This window comes from Catharus ustulatus, chromosome 13, assembly GCF_009819885.2.
Source record: "Catharus ustulatus isolate bCatUst1 chromosome 13, bCatUst1.pri.v2, whole genome shotgun sequence".
Taxonomy (NCBI): Eukaryota; Metazoa; Chordata; class Aves; order Passeriformes; family Turdidae; genus Catharus; species Catharus ustulatus.
This window is the reverse complement of record NC_046233.1, coordinates 17518970-17541915: the sequence shown is the minus strand read 5'-3', so window position 1 is coordinate 17541915 and position 22946 is coordinate 17518970. Positions and strand designations below refer to the sequence as shown.

Sequence of the window (22946 nt, the reverse complement as noted above, 5' to 3'; positions counted from 1 at the left end):
CGGGAGCGAGTGGGCGTGGCACCTAAGGCGGGCCCAGTGGGCGGGGCCTGTGGGACTGGGCGGGGCCTCGGCCTGTGCCCCACGGAGCCCAGCAATGGCACCCGGGGTCCTTCCCGGCGGCGAGCGCTCACGGGGTCCCGCTGACCGGGCAGCGGTGCCGCTTCCAGCCCGCCGCGTCTCACTCAGCTCCATGCTGCCGGCACGCGTAGCAAACCCCCGGCCCCACAGAGAGACTGGGCAGGCGGCGCTGGTGCTGTCTCAGTTTGTCCTCAGCGGGGTCTTTATTTGCCAGAGATACAGCGGCGGGGCGCGGGGCGGCGGCGGCAGCCGCGGGCAGAGCCGGCCCTGCAGGCATGCAGCTGCGAGGGGGGAAGCGGGGACCGGGGAGGGGGCACGGAGGGGGCAGTGGGGGTCCTCCAGGCACAACGCGTGGGGGTCCCCTTGTCCCCCCCGGGGGTCCCGGGACGGAGAGGGGGTCTCCGGGACGGCCCCCGCTCCGTCCGCGCGGCCCCGCCTGCGGTCCCGCACATGCACGCGTGTCCCGGGGAGCCCCGCCACGCCCCACCAGCGCTGCGGGGCGTGCGGCCCAGGGGGCTGCCCCGCGTCTCTGGGCATCCCTGGGGGAGGGGACGGCGGCGGGGGACAGACTGAGAGAGCTGGGAGGACACGGGGGAACGGGCGCCATGCAGGGCTCTGCCCCGCGGCCGGCTCTCCGGCGGGGCACGTAGAAAAGGGGGCGCAGGCGGGGGTGGGGGGCCATGCCGGGGCTATGTACAGGGGGCGCGGGGGCCGCTCAGCCGCTCTGCTCGCTGGGGGGCTCGGCGGCGGCCCCGACCTCGTTACACGTGGTGGCGGGCGGTGTGCCGGGGGCCAGGGGCTGCGCGGCGGCGGACGGCGTGCCGGGGGCTGCGGGCTCCGGGGCCGTGGCGGCGGGAGCCTCGGGCTCCGTGGCGGGGGCCGTGGCCGTGGCCGTGTCGGTGGCGGGCTCTGTGGCTGCGGGCTCCGTGGCCGCGGCGGCGGGAGTTGCTGCCGGGGCCGGAGTCGCTGCCGGGGCCGTGGTCGCTGCCGGGGCTGGGGTTTCTGCCGGGGTCGCTGCCGGGGCCGGGGTCGCTGCCGGGGCTGGGGTTGCTGCCGGGGCCGGGGCTGCCGCCGTCTCCGTCTGCTCGGGAGCCCGCAGGCGTTTCATGAGCGTGGTCACTCGCACGGCTTTCTGCGGGGGAGAGACGAGGGGATGTGGGGCTGGCGGAGGGACAAGGACTGGCAGCCCCACCAGGCTCATAGCCCCATGGTGGGTGACCGGACTCGGCTGAGAGGGGACACGGAGGCACGGCACACCCACACCCACCTTCCACTTGGCCCGAGCGAAGTTCTTCTCGATCTGGGCACAGACACCATCCTTGATGTTCTTGTCAGAGGCAGCATTCCCAGAGATCCTGGAGAGGCAGTGAGGGATGAGCAACCCCCACCAGCCCCCTTGGCTCCCCATCTGACACTGCCGCTGCTCACCACTCATGGGAGATGGCCTCCTCTGCTGTGATCCTCTGGTCCTGCTCCACCTCCATCAGGCGTGTCACCAGCTCCTTAGCTGGGGGCACAGAGAGAGAAGTCAGTGCTGGTATGAGACAACATGGGACCCCACATACCCCACAATGTGGGGCTCACCCGCTTGTGAGATGTCATCCCAGTATGGCGGGTCGAACTCATAGTCCCCAGCCAGGATTTTGCGGAAGAGGTTCTTGTCGTGATTCTCATAGTCATCTTCGTCTGCCTCCTCGTAGAAAGGGGGGTTTCCCGAGAGGCTGGGGAATGTGGTGGGGAGCTCAGTCCAGTTCCAGCCCCAAGCCCTCATAGCTACCCTGTCCCTCACCCCACACTCACAGGATGTACATGATGACGCCGATGGCCCAGCAGTCCACTGGCCGCCCATACCGCTGCCGCCCCACCACCTCCGGAGCTGCGAGAGACAGAAAAGCAACCATCCCCTGGGGGCCCCAGCCACCCGGCCTCTTGGCCATGGGGTGATGGGGAGTAGGAGGCACCCACTGGAAACACCCAGGATGAGCCCCTAGGGTGATGGGGAATGGGAGGTGCAGCAGCAGGTAGTAAAGAGCAGCAGGGACCAGATGGGACCCAGCACTGCCTGCCCGTGCATGCCCACCCAGCTTGTTCTCACCCACCCAGGTACTCGGGGGTGCCACAGGGCTCCTTAATGAGCCCGTTCTCCAGCTTGGCCAGGTGGAAGTCACTGATGACAATCTTGGAGTTCTTCAGGCGGTTATAGTACACCAGGTTCTCCAGCTGCTGGCACAGGGACTGTGAGTGCCAGGACAGTGGGCATGGCAGCACCTGTGGGTGCTCCCATCCCCCTGCCACCCACCTTGAGGTTTCTGTGGACGATCTTGAGTGAGTGCAGGTAGGCAACAGCCTCCAGCACCTGCCGGATGACATTGCTGGTGTCCTTCTCCGAGTAGTAACCCTGGTCCAGGATCCAGTCAAAGACCTCCCGGCCAGTGGCCCTGCAGACAGCAGCTCTGCTGAGACCCATCCCTGGTGGGGCCACCCCCTCTCCCCCCAAAATCTCCCAAACTTACAGCTCCAGAAAGATGAAATATTCCTTGCGGGTGATGTAGACATCCACCAGCTGTAGGATGTTGGGGTGTTTCACCCTGCAAAGAGACAGGGGCATGGATGAGAGTTCACAGTTTGCCCAGGGGCACAGGATCCCCTCCAGCCCCAGCACTCACATTTTGAGGATGATGATCTCGTTTTTGGCTGCCTTCCGCACTTTCCGCCCATCTCGCTTCAGAAACTTCTTGCAGGTGTACAACTTCCCTGTTGTCTTCTCCTTGGCCCGAAAGATTTCACAGAACTCCTCCCTGCAAGGGTACCCCCAGACATCACCCCATTCCTGGGGACCACTGAGACTGGGGTGCTTGGGTGGTCCCTGGGCTCACCAGCATTCCCCCAGATCCCAGTAGCCAGGGGAGATGCCACAGAAGTAGAAGAAAGCTGTGGCTCAAAACCACTTTGGAAGTGGGAACCAAAAACAGCACTGAGAAGCAACTGATATAGAAGAAGCAAATTGATAGGGAAGGTGGAAAATTTGCTGGCTAAAAAGCCCCGTCCTCAGGACAGGAAGGGTAAGACCCATTGCAAAGCCACTCATGCCAAGGTGGAACAGCAGCACACCCGACATTAACATCAGCACGACAGTCGGGGAGAAAGAAAGGGAGATGTGTCAGTAGCTGCAGTATTTCTGTTCTATTATTAATGGTGCTTGAGCCCATCGGCCAGGCTGGAGCTGCAGGGGAGCCCCTGAGGGGCACTTGGCATTGCTCCAGCAAAGCCGTTGGCTTTCCAATGCCCCCAGCTGCACTGAAATCCTCATGGCCACTGCCCTGGGTGGAGGGGAACATGTGGGCTTGGGGACAAACTGCCCAGAGCATCATGGAGCAAAGATCTGAGAGCACCAAGGTCCCCACTGCCACCCAATATGACCCTCCCATGTGCAACCTCAGTCCAAGCAGGTGTTTTGGAAGTTGATGGAAAAAATTCTGGTTCCTGTTTTGCGGTCAAGCCGCTCTCAAGGGGTGTGAAGACTTCACTTTTTAGAGTGCATCCTAACGGGTTCCTCAGCATGACAATAAAGGTTGGGGAAGCTGCAGTGCTCCACTGCCCCCCAAGTGACATCTGCCTTTCCTTTGCTGTAGCTAAGCCCTCCTGATTCACAAAATGCTCAAGGGAGCCAGGATCACATGGAATTGCTGCAATCCCTGCAAATCTTGAGGGGAGGAGGGAGGGATACAGGGAGCGACCCAGCTTAGCCAGCAGCAGTGGGAAAGCTCACTGCCCTCGCTGGAGCTTGGTATCCCCCATGCACCCGTGAGCAAGAGGGACTAATTAGAGTAAAGCCACCCCAAAATACACCCTGCCATCCCGGCCCAGCTGGGGACCAGCACCCCCAAAGCCTCCATAGGCAGTGTTGTGCCGTTCCTCAACACCCCAAGAGCCCCACACAGGTGGCTGGGGTTCCCCAGGGCATTCATGGGGCCGTGGAGGGACTAACTCACGTTTTGATGACCTGGCCCAGGTCATATCTGTCGGTCACCTCAGACGGCTGGTTATAATCTTTCTTGTCTCCCAGCGTCACGCAGCCAAACGGCATCGCAGGGCCCGGTGCTGGCAGGGCAGGGAGAGGCAGTGAGTGCCCTGGCACTGCTGGCCCCCCTGGAGCCACAGCAGACCCTCCCAAGCTGTGCTAATTAACGTGGAACCTGAGCACAGCAGCTGCTCGTGCTCTGCAGCTGCCGCAAGGCGCCGTGTGCCCAGCCCCGCCGATGTGCATCCATCCCCGTGGCATCCAGCCTCTCTGCCTGGGCTCAGGCTGCCAGCACAGCCACAAGCTGGCCTCTCTGGCCCATGTTTGTGGATTATTAATGATTAATTAGCAGTCAGGGTTAGCGCAGTGCCTGGAGCACCCACTGGGAAGGCAAGCGGAGGTGAACGGATCCTTTCCTGTTTCTCAGCCCAGTTTTGCCCACAGTAACATTTCAGCAGACGGGGCCTCCCCAGGCAGAGCATTGTCACACGTTGTCACATGTGCAGTGGGTTACACCAGCCTCAGCTTCCCATCCCCAACCAGCCCCGACTGTGGCACCAGACAGGTGGCACCGCAGCTTGGAGGTGCCAGCCCTCCTGCCACTGGCAGCGGTCAGGACACCAGCCTTGACACACACCAGCTTCTCCAGCCCTTTAGGAAGGATGCCTTGCCCCTTGTTTCCCTGTTGGGAACCCTTCAAAACCAGATCCTTCTTGAAAGCTTCCCAGAAAAAAAAATTTGGTCACATAAAGTCATTTTTCCCCATCTCCCACCGTGTTACTGGGAGGAAGTTTCAGCTGACATTATTTTTTGACAGCTCAGAAGATGACAGAGCTGCCTGGGGCCCCAGAGCCCTCTTGGATGGGCCTGAGTGGGACTTGTGATGGGAAGCTGGCACAATGCTGGAGGCACCCACTGCCCAGCACTAAAGCTCCCCAAACACCATGCTGTGCTGTGTGGGCCTGGCTGTGCCGAAGCAGCAGCGCCCGGGGCCGTGTGGTGAGGGCTGCGGGCAGGATGGCTGCGGGATGCGGGATGCGGGAGCCGGCATCGCGGGTACCCAAGCGCCGAGCCTGTTGCTATGGCAATGGGAGCTGAAGATGCAGAAAGCGGCACATCCTTTGGAGGGGGCAGGGACGGGCAGCACCCGGCAGCACCCGACCCACCTGGAGGTGCACAGCCCTATCCCTGCTGTGCGGGCCCTGGCAGGAAGGCATGCTGCCTGCAGCACCCAGGGCATGCACTTAAGTGCTCCCTGGAGTGATTGACCCAAACCTGGGTGGGACGTGAGTGTGGTGAGCCAGGGAATGGGGGGATGCTCCTTCCAGCCTCCGTCCTTTGGGGCTGACCTGTCTCTGTGCCTGTTGGAGTGATGCCCACAGGAGGAGCGCTCCCAGCTTGCAAGGCACCCAGGAACTGTCCTGACAGGAAAGCCTGCAGTGGCTAAGAGCACCTGCCCCGGTCCCACTCGGCATGCACCAAGTCCCAAAAGAGAATCAGAGTGCCCATGGGACACCACTACTTGTGCCCCACATTAGCTGAGGCTTTCCAGCCTACACCTGACTCATTGCAGGTCTCCCAGCAAACGTGCCCTGCCTGGCACCTCTGTGTCCCCATGCCACTCGACACCAGCTCTCCTGTGCCACTGTACCTGGCCAAGGGGAATGAGGGCTGTCCTGGCAGCTGCTGGAGGGATGGTGGGCTCAGTTCCCCAGATCATCAGGGATAGGGGTGGCCAGTGGACGGGCAGGCAGGCTGGCAGCACTGGCGTCACAGTGCCAGGATTAGCCGGGAAGGGGACCCGGGTGGGATGATATATTGGGATTTTATTGCTGTCTCTGGGAGCACTCAGCTAATCTTCGCTCACAAAATTAGTTCCCATTGGTTTAGTGGGGACCCATCCAGCCAGGGAGCTGACCATTTTCATCTTCCCCTGCCCCAGGCTGGCTTTGATGGGCTCAGTGCACCTGGGATACCCTGAAAGGGAGACTGGCACCCAGCTCAACACCGGGGTCAGCACCTGCACCCCTCAGGTGAGAGCACCCCCACCGGGTCAGGGGCACCCAGGCAAGAGGTGGGCGAAGGGATGAGTGCTCCCTCCCCGGGGTGCCGGGGGGAAGGCTCGGTGCTGTGCTGGCATCCGCACGCAGCCAGCACCCCCCTCCAAGTGTCTAATTTGGGAGCAGAAGCAACAGCGGGTGTAAGACAATAGCGGGGAAGTGGGTGGCCGGGTGGGGATGGCACGGAGGGATGACGCAGCCGTGCAGCCCTCGCCAGTGGGGCCCCCCAACCCCCGACCCCCAGCTCTGCCCCATGGTGTGAGGTGCCACGGGCTGGTATTTCATCTCCGGCCCAGCTTCCACCTGCAGCTGCCCTGGACATGTCCGTGGGGGGTTCCCCCCGCCATCCCGCCCCCACGTCCCGGGGGAAGGATGTACCGAGGAGAGGCAGAAAATGCAGCCAGGCTAAGACGGACCGAAATATTGCTAGTGCAGGCAGCGGACAGGCAGCGGGAGGCGGAGGGGAGGCGGAGGGCCGGCCGGCCCAGCGCTGTCCGCCGAGCCGCCGGGCAGGGGCTGACACAGGGCTGGGGGAGTCCCACCGCCCCCGGCCCGGGGCGTGCGGAGGGACAGCCCGGACCGCGCAGCGCAGGGTTTGCGTTTGGCCGGCTCGGAGCGCTGCGGCAGCGGGAAGGGAGCAGACTGCGGGAGAGAGAGGTGCGGGGTCCGGGAGGGGATGCTCGGCGGCGGAGGCATGGGGAGAGGCTCCCCGGCAGCATCCCCTGCCGTGGTGCCGGCGCGTTTCTGCGGGCTCCTCGCGGAGACGGGGGCGGCACCGGGGCAGCAGCGGCCCGGGGGGAGCGAGCCCCCGGGGAGGCGCGGGGGGAGCCGGGCTCCGGCAGCTCGTCTTGCCCACGGCGCCCGTCGGGGCTCGGGGTCTGCGGGACGCGGGGTGCCGGCGGGGGCAGTGCGGCGGCGGGCAGCCGTCGGGGCGCGCACGGACCGGACAGGGAGACGCGCGGCCCCGTCGGGACGTCCCGGGCCACCGGGGGCGGGAGGAGAGTTTGGGGCAGCCCTGGGCCAGACAGTGACAGATGCCAGCAACGCCCCCCCCGCCGGGCCCGGCCCCCCTCGCCCCCGGTCCGGCGCGGCGCGGCGCTCACCTGCACGCCTCTCCGACCGCAACGGGGGGCCGCGGCCCGGGGCCGCCGCTCGGGGGGAGCCCGCCCCTCCCGCCCGCCCTCCCGCGCCGGGCCGGGGCCGAGCCGAGCCGAGCCGAGCCGATCCCTGCCGATCCCAGCGATTACAGCCGATCCCAGCTGAGCCGTCGGTCCGTCGCGGCGCGGCCCCGCGCGCCCGGCGCGGCAAGTTGGTGGGGCGGGATCGTGGGGCCACGCCCCCTTTCACGCCCCGCCCCGCCACTGACGTCACCGCCAAACTTCGCGCCCCGCCCGTGGGGACGGGTCACGCGTGGCGCTGGGACCCACCGGCACCGCCGTGGGCGACGCGGGCGGGGCACCGCGGGGTTGGCACCGAGCTGGGGCACCGCTACACATCGGGGGCAAGGGATCTCATGGGACTGGAGACCCCACGGGACCCCACAGTGAGCCAGGATCCCCTGGGCTGTGCCATGATCCGTGGGATGGGATGGGATGGGATGGGATGGGATGGGATGGGATGGGATGGGATGGGATGGGATGGGATGGGATGGGATGGGATGGGATGGGATGGGATGGGATGGGATGGGATGGGAGCAGAATTTTAGCAAAGCTTTGCATGAGCTCAGCATCACAGGTATCTGTCCCCTGAGGGCACTAAAAGGCGCCACGAGGCGGTTAGACACATGTTCCTGCCTCTGTGCCATCACTCAGTGGGAACCAGGCAACTTTTCCTCCAGTGGCAGGGCCGAAGGCTCTACTCAGTTCTCCATGACAGGGTTTATCCTTATGCCACAGCCTGGGGCAAAGGAACAAGAAAGGGACAAGAAATCGGCCGCCCTGATTCTCTTACCTCTGCTCATAGCCCAGGGACGGGATCCAGCCTGGGGTGGGCAGCACAGCCCCCAGGGCACAGCAGGGCACCATTCCCTTCCCCAGCCCCCTTGCCCCCCACTCCTCACGCAGTGCAGCCACGTGTGTGGAGCCTCCCCAGCGGCTGCGTGCCACATGCTGGCATTTGCTGCCCATATGGTGCTGCTTCCGAACTGCACCCCCACTTCCCTCCACTCCTGCACCACCAAACCCCAGCTCCCCAAACCTCCCGACTTGCACCGTCCTCAGCAGCCACAGGGGTGTGGCCATCCATCCCCGGGACCCACAGCCCCCTCCCACCCATGGATGGGGCACACTAGTGTCCCAAAGCCAGCATGTCCCCTCTGCTCTCTGGAACCCAGCCAGCACTCCAAGGCAGAGTTGTGCCCCCAGCACCTGTCCCCTGTGTGGCACTGAGCCTTGCCAGTCCCAGGCCTATCACCACCCGTGCTGGGTAATTAAGGGTGTGTGAGAGCAGGGGGAATTAGCAGGGCACTGTCGTTTGAGCTTCTAATCAAGAGTTTAATCATACTGGCTGGCAGCAGCGCGCCATGGTTATTAATCTCTGCACCTCGTGGGGACCTGGAGCGTAACTCATAATTACCAGCAGGCACCCATGTGGTTCGGAGCTGCCCGGTGGTGGCTTGCAGCATGAGGGATCTGTGGCACTTCTCCATTGTCCCTTGACCCTGGCTTGCGCCTGTCACCTCCTGGCACCGGTCTCCTGCCCGTGGCAGAGCTGCCACAGTGTCCCATCACTTTGTACTGGTCCCCTCCTGGTCCTGACTCTGGTTCAGTTCTTGGTTCACTCTGTGCCCCATTTTGGGATGATAAGCTTTGCTGACCCCAATGGCATTTGTCCTTGCAGCACCGTGTCCCACTTCCCCGTTCACCCACCCCCTTCTCACTACACCCCAGAGCTGAGTGTGGGGTGCCATGGCTGGTCTGGGGTGATTTTTCCTACGGCACCTCTGGAGAGAGTGAGCCTGGAATGCCTGAGGTGGGGCTGCCAGGGCTGGGGGCACCTGGCTGTACACCTGTGCCTCAGATGGGGTGGGGGACACCTGGAGATACCCGCTGCTTCAGCTGGGGGACATCTGGCTGTATTCCCCTGCCCCAGGAGGGTGAAGGGGCTGGAGGCCCAGCCCAGATGATGCTGGGGGGTGCAGTGGGGTGCAGCAGGGGGGTGCTCAGCATGTTTGTTCGGGGTGCAGTGGGATGCATGTTCAGCACGTCTGTGGTGGGGTGCAGTGGGGTGCAGTGGGGGGTGTTCAGCGTGTCCGTGACTCAAGCACCACGCGGCACCGCATCCCTGCGTGCTTGCCATCACCATGGCAACCGCCAGGCAATCAGCGATAATTGTGCACGTTGGCCCGGCAACGGGGCCAAATAAACCCCATCCCTCCTTTCGGGGGGCCGGCGGGGAGCAGCGGGGAGAGAAAAAGAGGCGGTGCAGCTGCTGGTGGCCACCCCTGGCCGTTTACTGGGATGGGCCGCAGTGAGGGTGCACAGTGGCAGGGTTGCCCTCCCCATAGGTGTCCTGCGGCATCCATGTGCCCTGGAAGGCGTCAAGGGAGACAGCCAGAGAGCCACTCAGCTCGGCCACCTTGGTGTCCCCTACAGTGCCACAGCTCCACCAGCCCATCCCAGTGAGTGACCACACCATGTGTGAGGACAGGATTGCCCCACACCTGGCTGGGCACCACTGACCGTGGCTGCTTGTCCCTGACCAGCCTGCTCCAGATGTGGTCTGTGCAGATGACAGTACAAAAAGCCTTGTGCCTCTCCACCTCTCCACTGGCTCTAGCCCCTGGAGCCCTGATGGGGAAAGGGAGCTTGTTTTCCACAGTGTACTCCTGCACCACAGAGATGACATGGTGTCAGGGTTTGATTCCACTTCCACTGAAAGAGATTTGGGGGTTCCCTGGGTCTCTGGCAGTATCTGCGACCATAGAGACCAGGGTGCAGGGAGGCTGCTCAGGGTGAGAGCTCAGGGAGAGAACTGGCCCCCAGGGAGAGGATCAGGATCAGGACTCGGGGCATGGCTGGCACCGGTCCTGAATGGGTGCTGGGATGGGGCAAGCCTCCCCAGCTGAGGGCTGGTGCTGTCTCAGGAGCAGAGAAAGGAGAAAAATATGTGCCTTATAATGAGGAAGGCTTTGGGGTAAAGCTTCCTGGAGGACAACAGAGCTCCCCAGGTGCCAGCAAAGCTGCTCTGGGGGGTCAGCAGATATCCCCAGAGGCCAGCAGAGATTCCCAGGGACCAGCAAAGCTCCCCAAGGGCCACTGAAACTCCTCAGAGACCAGGAGAGGTCCTCAGAGGCTACCAAAGCTTCCCAGGGGCTCCTGAAGCTCCCCAGGTACCACTAAAGCTCTCTGGAGGCCAGCAGAGCTCCCTGAGGGCCATCAGAGTCTCAGGTGGGTGCAGGGGTGCCCCGGGCTGTGCAGGTGCCCCCAGTTGCAGGTTCCAGGGCCAGGCGGGAGGGCAGAGGGACAGGGCTGGCTGCGGGAGCCGGGGTGCGGGCAGCAAGGACCGGGGGTACCGGGGTGCAGCCCCCACGCCGCTCACAGGCATCATTAGCAGAACTCGCTGGTTTCTAAAATTGGCACGTCGGTGCCGCGGCTGCTGCTCTTCACGCCCGCTCCCCAGCAGCGGCAGCCGCTAAAAACAGCTCGGCGCTGCCGGCTGCCTCCTGCCACCTCTCACCGGGACGGCTGGCACCGGAGACCACCGCCTCACCCAAACCCTGATTTAGCACGATTCTGCCCATCCCCAGTCCAGCCCCCACCCCGTGGCACCCGCTGCCTGCACCCACCGTGCCCCAGGAGCCCAGACCCGCGGTCCAGGTGCCATTGCGGCATCACCGGCAAGCGCTGTGGCTGCGAATCCCCGGGCGATGCCGGTGGCGGGACCGTGCCCGGCTCTGCTGTGCGCCCGCAGCCCCGCGTGCGGCCACTCATGTTTTATAGATGGCTGCGATTTTAATAATTAATCCCTGCTAACGACAGCACTTTCCCCAAATAAAACATTTAAAGTGCTGTGTGTGCAGGGCGCGTTGCCGGGATGGGACCCTGGCTGCTCTGCCGCAGCCGTGGCGGATGGGCACAGCACGGGGTGGCTTGGCACAACTTGGCACAGCGTGGCACGGCACGGCACGGCCTCAGCTGCCCACAGCTCAGCCCGATGCTCCACCAGCCATGCCCAGCCACACAGCACCTCAGGGTGCCATCACCCATTGCCCACCTGTGGGTGCCCAGATGGCATTTCTAAGACACCCCTCAGCTGGGGCAGGGGTGCTAGGTGCCATGCAAGGTGCCACCCTGAGAGGTCACCTGCCTGTCCCTGGTGCCATTGGGACACATTGGGACAGCGGGCACAGTGCCAGTACCAGTCTCAGCTAGCAGTGTCAGGCAGCATCAGACAGGGGTGGGCACATGCCAGCCCTTGGCATGGAAGTCTGGGTGCTCACTCCTCACCTCCTGCAGCGTAATTAGGGCAGGATAAATGTGGATTAGCATGAAATCTGTCATCTCTGCAGGCACATTTGTGGGGGGAGGGGAGCAACCTAAAGCAGGGGCCACCCTCATGCACATCACTGTGACCACACCAGACTTGTCAGCTAACAAGCAGTTCACTGTGCCACCCCACTGCTGGCATGCACAGCCCTGCCCCCACCAGGTACCCTGCTCCCACTGGGTGCTCCCACAGCTGTCTCCTGTGTCACTGGACAGCAGGCCTGGCAAGCATCTTCCACCCAAACAGAGCCCTGGACACCCACTCTGCTTTGTGCCAAGGGCAATAGCCAGGGTGCCAGTCCGTCCGTCCATCCGTTCAGTCCGTCCATCCGTCCAGTCCGTCCAGTCCGTCCAGTCCGTCCATCCATCCATCCCTCCATTCATCCATCCATCCATTCACCCATCCCTCCATGCATCCACACATCCATCCACTGACCCATCCACCCATCCATCCGTCCATCCATCCCTGCATCCCATGAGCTGCTGCCCCAATCAGCCACCCCTGCTGCCCCCCAGGCATGCAGCATGCCCCACTACCAGTGCCCAGCATTTCTGATCCAGCCCTAATAGCCACACAGTGCCAGGCTCTTCCTGTTGCCACAGCAACTCGGCAGCAAGCCGGAATGGTGCTGCTTGGCCTTGCATGTGCAAGGTCAGCACCTACACTGGAGGTCATGGTCACCCCAGAACTCAGGCCAGGGGAGCAGAGCAGTGACACTGTGAGGAAACTGAGGTGTGGTGCTGGCAGCTGCCCTGACCGTGGGATGCTGAGACCCAGCTGCACTAAAAATGCCCTCGGGCGTGTGGTGGCAGAGCCGTGCAGGTGCGAGGTGCTGGTGGAGATGGACAGCTTGGCTGATGGGAGCTGATGCGGCCCCAGGCTCCAGCACTGCTTAATGAGCAGCCGAGGAGGTTTTATTTAAAGTCAGTGTTGGTGGCAGGGCCCGTGTGGCTGGACGTGGAGCAGGAGCCGTGCTGCCCACAGCCACAGATGGTGTGTTTTTCAGCATCCCTTGCCCATCCTGGGCTTGTCTTGAATATCCCCTGCCCATCCATCCATCCATCCATCCATCCATCCATCCATCCATCCATCCATTCCAGACCTTGCCCTTGTCCCCTGCCCCAAACTCTGGACCTGCACCCAGACGAGGAATGCCCATCACTGCTCCTCTCCTCTTTTCCAGTGTCTTGTTCTAGTGATTTTTGCCCCAAAACTGGAACAGAAGGGACCTCTTCATCAGGACGAGTTCCTTGCAAATGTGACATCTGCCACCACTTCCACCAAAAGGAACAGAAATCCAGCTCATTGGGCAGCAAGCATCACAGACCCATGCCCAGACCCTGCACTGTCCCCTGCACAGGCAGTACTGAAGCAATAAAGGTGTAATTAAGTGGAGCTGGTAATGAGTCTTGGTCACCAGACAGAAGCCCCAAGCGCGGAGCAGTGTGCCCCACTGAACTCTGTGCAGGCAGGCAGGGTGAGGAGCTGGGTGCCATCGTGTCCTCACTGTGACTGCATGTCCTGACCACTGTGGTCCCACAGGCACCTCATTGCCAGGGACACTGTAATCCCTTGCCCAGGGCTCCATGACCCCATGGCTGGGCACCCATGACCCCAAGAGCATCCTGATCTGATGCCTGGGCACCTATCATCCCAGGAGCATCACGATCCCATGGGCACTGCAATTTCATCACGCCATGAATCTCAGGGGCAGCATGTCCCATATGCCCAGGAGCATGGTGCTTCTTACAAGCCTTGTGAGGGCTGGGATGAATGTGACTGGGAGGAGGACTTTCAGGAAAAACCTCCCAGATGTCCCAAGGTCAGAGGGCCATGGTGGGACACAGGGTGCAGACTGGGGCCCCAGAGTGGCAGGCACTGGGGGATGGTTCCAGGGTGGCCACAGCAGTACCATTGTGCAGGTGTCCTCGTTTCATTGGCACAGCAACAGTGGGTGCTCCCTCCTCAGTGCCTCCCGCGAGGTGGGTGCCCCAGGAGTGGGTGGGGAGACACCTCACCCATGCCAGGGCCACAAGGGGGGAGCCAGCCTGGGGCGTGGCCCCTCAAAGACACAGCCCCAGTCAGAGAAAAAATATAATTAGGTTTTAATGAGTGATTTGAGCAGTTGAGGCTGGAGACTCCATGGGAGCCCTGAGAAGGCCAGGCCACCCAACAGCACCTGCTGGGTATGGAGCCCCACGGCACCCATCCACTATGGGACTGAGCCCCAGACCCCAGACTCATCACTGTGGGGATGAGCCTCGCACCACCCAGCCAGAGCAGGACTGAGCCCCCAGCATCCTGTGGAGTGGGACCAATCCTGGGGAGCAACCAGCCAGGTCTGGGTGTGAGCCATGGGTGAGCACTCCACGGCACCCAGCTGCCTCCCAGCACCCATCCCATGGGGAGGGTGCCCCACAGCATTTGGCTGCACACTGCATCCCTCCTTGGGGGAGTGTCCCTGTGGTAGACCCCATGGTGCAGGGAATCCCATCAGCACACAGATGTGTCGTCGTCCTCCTCCTCTTCCTTCTCTTCTTCCTCCTCCTCATTATATTTATCCTCATCCTCGCTATCAGGCAACTTCCCCGGGGTAGCAGGGGGAAAGGGAGGATCCCAGTCCAGGGTAATATAGGTGACAGCCAGGTTGACATAGTGCTCACCATCCAGTGTGGCCAGGACACGCTCCAGCTCACCCACCAGCCCAGTGAAGGACGGTCTGTCTCCGGGTGCCGGTGCCCAGCAGCTCAGCATTACTCTGTACCTGCACCACCACCCCAGTCAGTGCTGGCCGCCCCCAGGACACCCCCCTGCCACCCTGCCCACCCCCAGCTCCACTCACAGGGTGTCGGGGCAGTGAGAGGGCTGTGGCAGGCGCCTCCCCTGCAGCAGGTAGTGAGCCATGTCGTAGGGGTCCACCCCGGCGTACGGTGATGCCCCACGTGTCAGCAGCTCCCACATGAGCACCCCGAAGGACCACTGCCAAGAAGAGAGCTGCCGTGGGCACACAGGTAGGATGGAGATGGGGGACAGGATGGGGAGGGGGTCATGCCTACCACATCAGACTTTGTGGTGAATTTTTGGGTCTGGAGGCTCTCCAGCGCCATCCACTTGACGGGCAGCTTGGCGTGGCGGTGCTGCCGGATGCTGTAGTACTCCTTGCCAAACACATCCCGCGCCAGCCCAAAGTCAGCCACCTTTACTGTCAGCGTCTCATCCAGCCTGTAGGACACCAGGTCGAGCTGGGAACTCCTGGGCACCCCCAGACCCAGCTGGTTACCCTGTGGTGGAGGTCTGGAGGGCACAGTCACACTTACATGCAGTTCCTGGCTGCCAGGTCCCGATGCACAAACTTCTTCTGGGCCAGGTACTCCATGCCCAGGGCCACCTGCAGCCCGAAGCCGATGAGCTCCTTCACTGTGGGGCTCTGTGAGATAGCAGTAGTGAACATGGAGACCTTGGCACCCATCACTGTCCACTCCCCTTGGGGGTACTCCCTACCCGCTCCTGGCTGCGGATGAACTGGCGCAGGTCCCCGTGGCGCATGTAGGGCAGGACAACAAGGGGCAGCCCATGGCGGGGCAGGCACACCCCCAACAGCGAGAGCACCTGGGGGTGGTGGAAGCTCTTCATGAGGATGCCCTCGCGCAGGAACTCCTCCACCTCCTCCAGGTCTGTGATGCCTGTGGAGAGCTGAGCTGTGGACATTCTGCCACTGTGCCATGGGAGCACACACGGGACGGGAAGGGACTCACGGTGCAGGGACTTGACAGCACAGTGGAGGTCCCCCAGCAGCGGGTCCATGTAGGTGCCATGGTAGACACTGCCAAAGTGCCCTGCAGGGACAGGTGGCACAACGCTGGCAGCACACTCATTGGGCAGCTGACAGCACAGCCAAACCGGGGTGCAGAGTCACCTTTGCCGATGACCTGGTGGCGGTGGATGACAAGCTGCTCCTCGGGGATGAGGATGTCCTTCACTTCTTCCAGAAGCTCCGGCGTCAGATCCTCCAGGCAGCAGGATGTGGTCCTGAGCAGGGGCAGAGGGGATCCACCGCCTGCTGCACCAGCACTGCCATTGGCACCGGCACTGGTGATCCGTGTGCGGGGCCCCACGGGGCCGGGAGTGCCCGCTGTGTTCAGCACTGCCGGGACAGGCAGAGGCGGGGTGAGGGCTGGCAGCACCCAGCACCCCGTCACCCACAAGTGACACCCACTTACCCAGCACCTCTCTGTAGTCGACGCCGGGGCGCTGGATGGTGACAGGGGGGTCACTGCGGCCGGGCTGTGCCAACAGCTCCAGGTTCTCCGTACCTGCAGGCAGCAGGGGGGTGGGTAGGGGATGGTGTGGCAGGGGTGTGGGGGACATCCGAGCGCTCGGAGAGCACGGAACTCACCCCGCCTCTTGCTCCAGCGCCAGCGGAACAGCACGGCAGCCAGGATGCAGCAGACCAGGAAGGTGATGCCGATGCCCAGAGCCAGGCTGGCGGCCAAGTCCAGCGAGGTGGGGGGGGACAGCACCCAGCCCAGCGCCTCACAGGCTCCGTTCATACAGACCTGGAGGATCAGGGGCTCAGCAGGGATGGGGTGGGGTTGGCTGGGGCGGGTGGTTGCCCACCCGGGGGGCTCCTACCTCCACGGGGGCCCCAGCTTCGGGCAGGCGCAGCTCTCGGGGCAGGCGGCACGTCACCTCGTTCTTCAGCACGTTGGGGTGGCAGTTCCGGCCCCCCACCGTCATGGTGATGTTCATGCAGGTGGCCACGGCATCCAGCCCCCATTGCTGCCCAGACAGAGCACCGTGAGCTCAGGGGTCCTGGCAGTGGGATCCCCTACTCTGGCTCACGCCACTGCCCCACGTACCTTCACCGCGATCTCATCATCGCCGGGCTTGAGGCGGAACCGCCTGCCCTCGTTCAAGGGGTAGAGCTTGGGCCGGGAGTAGTAGCGGATACGGAACAGCCAGCGGCCGTGGGCGCCGTCCAGCAGCACGCTCAGGTTCCCCAGCACCACCTCCACCTTGGTCTCCAAGGGAAAGGCTGGACTGGGGCACAGCAGGCGCTCCGGTGCCAGAGGGCTCTCACACTCCTGTGGGCAGGGAGATGCTGAGCACCGGCTCGGAGTGTGCCCAGGGGATTGGGGTGGAGTGGGCAGGACCGGGGAGCCGTGGCCCCACACCCTGGTGCTTACTGTAGCTTGGGTAACTACACCACGGGCTTCAAAGCGGATCTTGGCGCGATACACGGAGTTCAGGTGCGTGCCGATAATGGTGAGCAGCGAGCCCCTGCAGTGGGCAGGGATCAGGTTCCCCGGGGTGCACATGGTCCCCAGGGTACCTGCAATGCCCAGCACCTCATCCAGCCCAGCCAGAGCAGTGGGAGGATAGGACTGTCCCCTCACCCAGGGAAGGGAGCACTCACTCATAGCTGCAGCTGGGAACGATGGTGGATATAGTGGGGTCAGGGCGGTACTGGAAGGTCTCGGGAGCAGGGAACTCCTCCCCGTCGATCCACAGGGCTACCCAGGCTGCGCCTAGGCCACCAGCGGCGGGAGCAGTGCATTGGATTGTCCCGTTGCCCTGCCTGGAGACACGACAGCCGTGGCTGGGGGGACAGCGGGACTGCAGGGGGTCCCCGTGGCCGTGCCGTGCTGGGGACCCTGCTGCGCCTGTGCAGGGCAGGGGGGTACCTGGGCTGCCCAGTCAGGGCACACTCGGAACCATTGACCATCACCCGCCAGCTGCTCCCTGCCGAGAGGTGTGTGCCATGGAGTGAGAGTTGGGTGCCACCCCCCCGGGGACCAAACGGGGGGTGCAGGGCACTGACGTGGGGCTCCTGAGCAGAGATGGGATCAGTGGGATGGGTGAGTGAACCAAACCCCGCCGGCCCTGCCAGGGGCACCGCCAGTGTGGCACCATACCACGAAGATGAAGCCGTCAAGGGTGGAGGAGCCGTAGACCCGGAAGCCAGAGGGTCTGGCGGGCTCCTCCACAGTGAGCACCACGTCGGCTGGGCCCTCCACTGCTGCCAGGATATTCGGCTCCAGCTCACACACCAGCACATCCACAAACTCCTTGCGGCGCGAGGTGGGTGGAGATCTGCGGGACAGTGATGGGGGATCAGCCCCAGGCCGGGGGCAGCCCCAGACCCCTTTCTGCTGCTGTTCTCTCCCAGTACTGCGCACACCTGTAGTTCTGGCTCTCCTCCGGCAGCACGGTGCAGCGTCGCTGTCCCACTGCCACCCGGTAAGCACTGCGGGGGCTGCGGCTGGGGTCGGGCTCCGGGTGGGAGCGGAAGGTCATTCCACAGAGTGTTATCCGTGTCCGACCCAGCAGCGGGGCACTCCGGGGATGGAACTGTGGGAGAGACACATGTGTGACCCCAAGCCCCCAAAGTCCAGTGGCTGTTGTGGATCCAGACATACCCTTCTCCGAGGAACACAACACTCATCCCAGGGAGGGGGTCCCACCACATGCCACCCCATTTGGCATGTCCCTCCCCATCCAAGTGCCTGGGAGGTGTGAGGAGCAGGGGGACAGCAGCGCAGACCTACGTCAGTGAGGAAGGGGGGGCAGCTGTCCTGAACCCAGTGGCCGGGGCACTCGTGGCGGCGCCTGCACCCATTCCTGCACCAGCCGCAGCCCATGAAGCGCTCGGCCTTCAGACAGCGCTGGCATGTGGAGAAGTGGTGACAGCCAGGGCCAGTGACGTTCAGGAGCCACACCTGGGGATGGACAGTGGAGGTGAGGGGGACACATGGAGCTCCATGTGCACCCTATGCCCCTCAGACCCCTCACTCACCTTGGTGCCAGCAGTGAAGAACAGTGAGTGGCTTTGCAGCCCCATGGCACCTCGCACTGGCCCCGGCTCTCCCAGGGAGAAGTTGGACAAGGTCAGAAGGTAGGAGCTGGAGCGCTGGAGCACCATCTGCAGCAGGGCAGAGCAGGGGACTGAGCATACCCCACAGCCTGCCAGGACCTGTCATCCCACTCGACCCCCCATCCCACCTGGAAGATGCGTCCTTCTGCTGTGCCTAGGTGGGCCACAGTGACGTTTCCCATGGCAGTGACGAAGAGGGAGGTGAGGAGGACACCTGTCAGCTGCCCATTGAACAGGTCCACTTTGTGGGAGGCAGCAGGGATGAGCGTGGGCTGATCCCAGCATCTGGTGTTGACCACTGGTGCTGAGAGGTTCACCTGCGGCCAAAAAAGGGGTGGGTGACTTGAAGCTGGCCCTGGCACCCCGACTCTCACACCCTCATGGGTAGGCACCAGTTTGCGCTGTGAGATATTTTGGGGCAGCACCAGATTGCTTAAGTTCCCCTCCAGGCTGTGAAAATTTTGGGGAAAAAAAACATCGGCAGGCCCTCCCTCAATCTCCCCATGTGGCGTCAGATCCTGCCCTCCCCTCTCACCCCATCTGGATATAGTTATTTGTACACAGGATGCACACTTCAACCCCAGTCCTCCCTGACCCCTGGAGCTCAGCAAGGGGCTGGGGTTGAAGAGAGACACCAGGAGCCATGGGGTCCCCCCCGGCCACCCCTAGTGCAGAGGGGCTGGGGTCCCCACTGAGTTTCCCCTGCCACAGTGTGAGTCAGCAGCAGTGAGCTGTCAGCTCTGTGCAGGAAGAGGAGGGGATTTGGCTGCACCTTGCCCTGAGCCTGGCTGAGGACACAAAAATTCGTGTCATGTGCTGGGACAAGGGGGGCCTGCTGGGGTGCCCATCCATCTGCATCCTGGCCATGCCAGGGCTTGTACCTGGGACACGGTGTTCGTGCCCCGCGGCTGCGGCAGATGGGGAACCCCGGTGACTAATTACACTTCCGCCTGCGGTTTATTTGCCCAGAGAAGGCGGTGGCTGGGCCTGGGGGACAAGGCAAGAGCAGCCCGCACCTCATACATCCACTCTGCGAAGCACCGAGGCCCTGTGGCTTTCCTACCCCCCAAACATAAACAAGCTTGAGAGGGTGGCTGCGGTCCAGGGACAGTCACCATGGGGGCCAGAGTCGAGGCTCCCGGGGAGGCCATACCAGGAGAGGAATGTACCAGTGCGGTGAGGGGCTCAGCAGGATCCCTGCCTGCACCCAGCCTCTTGGTGCAGCCGGGGCTGCTGGAACACCACAGCCCCTGCAGTAGCTGGTGGGTGGCTGCTGGGCTGACTCACACCTGGGTGATGCCACTCTCCCCCTGCACTACCCCACCCCACCATCCATCCCGCTCTACCAGTGTTTCCCAGCTCCCAAACCCACTTTCCCACATCCCAGCCCACCCCCAGGATTCCCGGGCCGGATGCAGTGCAGGGTGGAGCACTCACATTGTGTGGGCAGTACTCCACCGGCTGGAAGAAACTGAGCCCCCGCAGCAGTGGCTGGTGCCCGGTGCCGCAGCACTTCTCCATGCCCTCCTCCATGGCCTGATTGAGGAGGCGGAGGGGAAAGGCGCAGACAGCCGAGTTCTCCTGTGGCACCCGGCTCTCCGGCCGGCTCTCGGCAAAGGCCCCGAAGAGCACCATGTCCGTGTCATTGATGCCGAGGTCACGGGCCAGGCGTGCAGCAGGGCGGGCAGCGTGGGCTGCCTGCAGCACATTGTAGGCAATGTCCCTCTCATCATCCTCCCCTTTGCTGCGCCGGCGCCGGCGCTTGGACTCGAAGCGGCAGTCGAGGACGAGCTCGCGGTAGCGGCGCAGGTCATGCTCGTGGCTGCTGAGCCGTGCCAGGCGCGTGTGGTACACTGTTGATCCCGGCCGTTCCGGCTGCACCGTCAGGAAGTAGACGTGGTCCCCGTCGGCAAAAGAGTGCACGTAGTGGATGGTGTAATTGTTGCGGTATTGTGGCAGCACCGTCAGCCACTGGAAGTCATTTGAAAAGCCATCCAAGGTGCCCTTCAGGCGTCGGACAGACACCGACTGCGGGCTGTACTGTGCTGACACACTGCTGTTGATGGTGGAGCCGAGGTAGAAGAAGGAGGCATAGGAGGTGGCCACCACAGTGGCACTGGTCCCCAGTGGGCTGACCACACAGTCAGGGCAGAATGCAGGGCTGTTGCCCATGGCCGAGTACAGGCAGTGTGTGGCTGTGATGGCCACCTTACCATCCTGCACCTCCAGCTGGTGCTGATAGCACAGCCCATGCTGTGCCGTGCCACAGCTGTACAGCCATGGCTCCAGCGGGTCCAGTAGCAACAGGACATTGTCTCTGTCCTCAGGGCCATCTGTGGTGGCTGGGCACAGGTGACAGATCTCACACTTGGCACTGCCCACTGGGCCAGTGATAAGGACGGAGAGCAGGCGCAGCTCGGGGCTGACCAACAGGATCCGGTTGCGGACCGCCACAAACACAGCGACTGGGACATCGGAGTCAGTGAAGACAGCAACATTCTGGATGGGGCTGCCAGCATCGAGGCTGGGCAGTGTGTAGGGGATGGAGAAGTTCCTGGTGGAGCTGTACAAGATGCGGGGACACTGCCAGGCACTGGCACCCAGCAGGGCCAGGACGAGCAGCAGCCAGAGGCACACACAGCACGACAGGCCCATGCTGTGCAGTGCCACTGGTGTAGGGTTATCGATGGTGCTCAGCACCCAGCAGGCTCAGAACACACGGAGGATGGGCCACCATTGCATCTGCCAAAAGTAAAAAAGGAACGGTTTTACCCACTTATTTTAGGTGAGGACCTGGGCACAGCCACAGCCGGGTGTCAGTTGAGGGTGCCAGGGTTCCCAAGGGCCAGATGATGATGGGTAGTGCCGAGGGAGGATCAATCACACCAAACCTCTTCCGAAATACCATGAGTAGGAGGTGATGCCAAGCTGCCTGTGGCAGAGGGACAAATCCTGCCTTCTGCCACCTACAGATGCTGCCTGTCACCCTAGGGCATCTCTGCCCTGCAATGACCCATTCCGGGGACTGGGATAGGGACCCTGCCAGTTCTCGGGACAGCAACGGGGACTGGGGATCCCTGCGGGACTAGGACAAGGTCCCCGCAGGCTCCCGGGACTGGGACGCCGAACTACCCCCGGCCTCCACCCCCGGCTCCGCCGCAACTCACCAGGTCCGGGGTCTCCATTAAGTCCGGCTGCCCCCGCCCCGTCCGGTCCGGTCCGATCTGGTGCGGTCCGATCCGAGCAGTGCCGAGCGGCAGGGCGTTCACCTGGGCGCTGCCGTGCGTTGCTGTACCGTGCCGTGCCGGGACAGGGCAGGGCGGAGCGGAGCGGGGCCGGGACGGAGCAGGCGAGGCGGGACGGGACAGGGCGGAACGGGCTGGGCGGGTCCTGCCTCCGCACCGCCCGGGGCTCCCCGCGGGCCGGCACCGGCACACGCAGCCCGGGGGGACGGAGATGTTCGGGAAGCACGGAGATCGGGGTACCCGGAGGGTGGCTGGGCACTCCCGGGGGGGCAGGCACGGCTGGGCACAGTGCCCAAGAGGCGCACGGGTGTGAATCAAGGCGATCGGAACACGGGTGCACGGCTGGCATAGTGCCTCGGCTGCAGGTCCGGGTGGCCACCGGGGGATCCCCGTGGCTGGGAGGTGGCTGCCAGCAGCATCCCTGGGTACGAGTGGAGTCCTGCACATCGGTCCCCTTGGCCCCTCGGCCGCAACCCCCAGCCCTCGCTGCCATAGGGACGGCTGACACCCCGACCCTTGGAATCGGAACTGCCGCTTCCCCAAAGTTCCCGCGGTGACACTGCGCTCGCTGCTCAGCACCGGAATTCCCAGCTGGGCGAAAAGAGCAAGGCTGGGAGAGCCAGTTTTGCCAGAGCAACTGTGATGGTAATTTCTGTTGTGCCCATTCTGTATCTCATGCCCCTTTTCCCCCTGGCTGCCCGCAGTGGCAGGAGGTGCCAGCACCTCCGTGAGTGACTGGTGTTCGTAGGGATGCGGGCAGATCCTTTACACCCCGATCCATACATGGATTTGCCCTCCAAGTGCCCTGCTGTCCTCGGACACTGGGGCCACGAATCCCAGCTTTGCACATGGAACTTTCTTCCTGGTGAGTAGGGCGCAGGGGACTTTGGCGGCAGGAGAGGCTCAGCCTGCCGAAAGCGCCCTGTGCCTCCGCCTGTCCAGCCCCGGCCCTCCCAAGCTCCCGCCCTGTGTTGCGCAAGGCCCGGCAGTTCCGCTGGCTCCGGGCCTTACCCAACAGCCCCTTCCTCCGGCTGCGCCTCTGCTCGGTTTCGACATGAGCTGGCCGTAGCCAGCTCAGCCCGGGGATTTTGCCACTCCCAGTCTTCAGCCGGCGCCGCCTCCTGCCAGCACAACCCCGGCAACCTCGCACCACTCCCGAGCAGCTTTCCTGGCTCCCAGCA

General features: G+C 63.4%; 2 protein-coding genes across 2 annotated transcripts; both read right to left on the bottom strand.

Annotated features, from left to right (window-relative positions):
* Positions 1–258: 258 nt before the first annotated feature.
* On the bottom strand, positions 259–7337 carry CAMKV (CaM kinase like vesicle associated). The gene is made up of 11 exons (XM_033071663.2): positions 7263–7337; positions 4071–4179; positions 2745–2876; positions 2592–2666; positions 2378–2516; positions 2178–2298; positions 1879–1954; positions 1663–1799; positions 1507–1585; positions 1346–1433; positions 259–1210 (listed from the first exon to the last, which is right to left on the bottom strand). The coding sequence occupies exons 2-11, from the start codon at positions 4163–4165 to the stop codon at positions 794–796; spliced, it is 1359 nt and encodes a 452-aa protein (XP_032927554.1). The 5' UTR covers positions 4166–4179; positions 7263–7337; the 3' UTR covers positions 259–793.
* Positions 7338–14139: 6802 nt separating this feature from the next.
* On the bottom strand, positions 14140–21175 carry MST1R (macrophage stimulating 1 receptor). The gene is made up of 20 exons (XM_033071705.1): positions 19958–21175; positions 18649–18837; positions 18443–18568; positions 18195–18365; positions 17828–17997; positions 17562–17739; positions 17331–17476; positions 17063–17224; positions 16833–16926; positions 16506–16730; positions 16279–16425; positions 16043–16202; positions 15867–15959; positions 15563–15790; positions 15402–15482; positions 15148–15329; positions 14964–15073; positions 14703–14868; positions 14489–14625; positions 14140–14410 (listed from the first exon to the last, which is right to left on the bottom strand). Exons 1-20 carry the CDS (start codon positions 21173–21175, stop codon positions 14140–14142), a joined length of 4254 nt encoding a protein of 1417 aa, XP_032927596.1.
* Positions 21176–22946: the final 1771 nt, after the last annotated feature.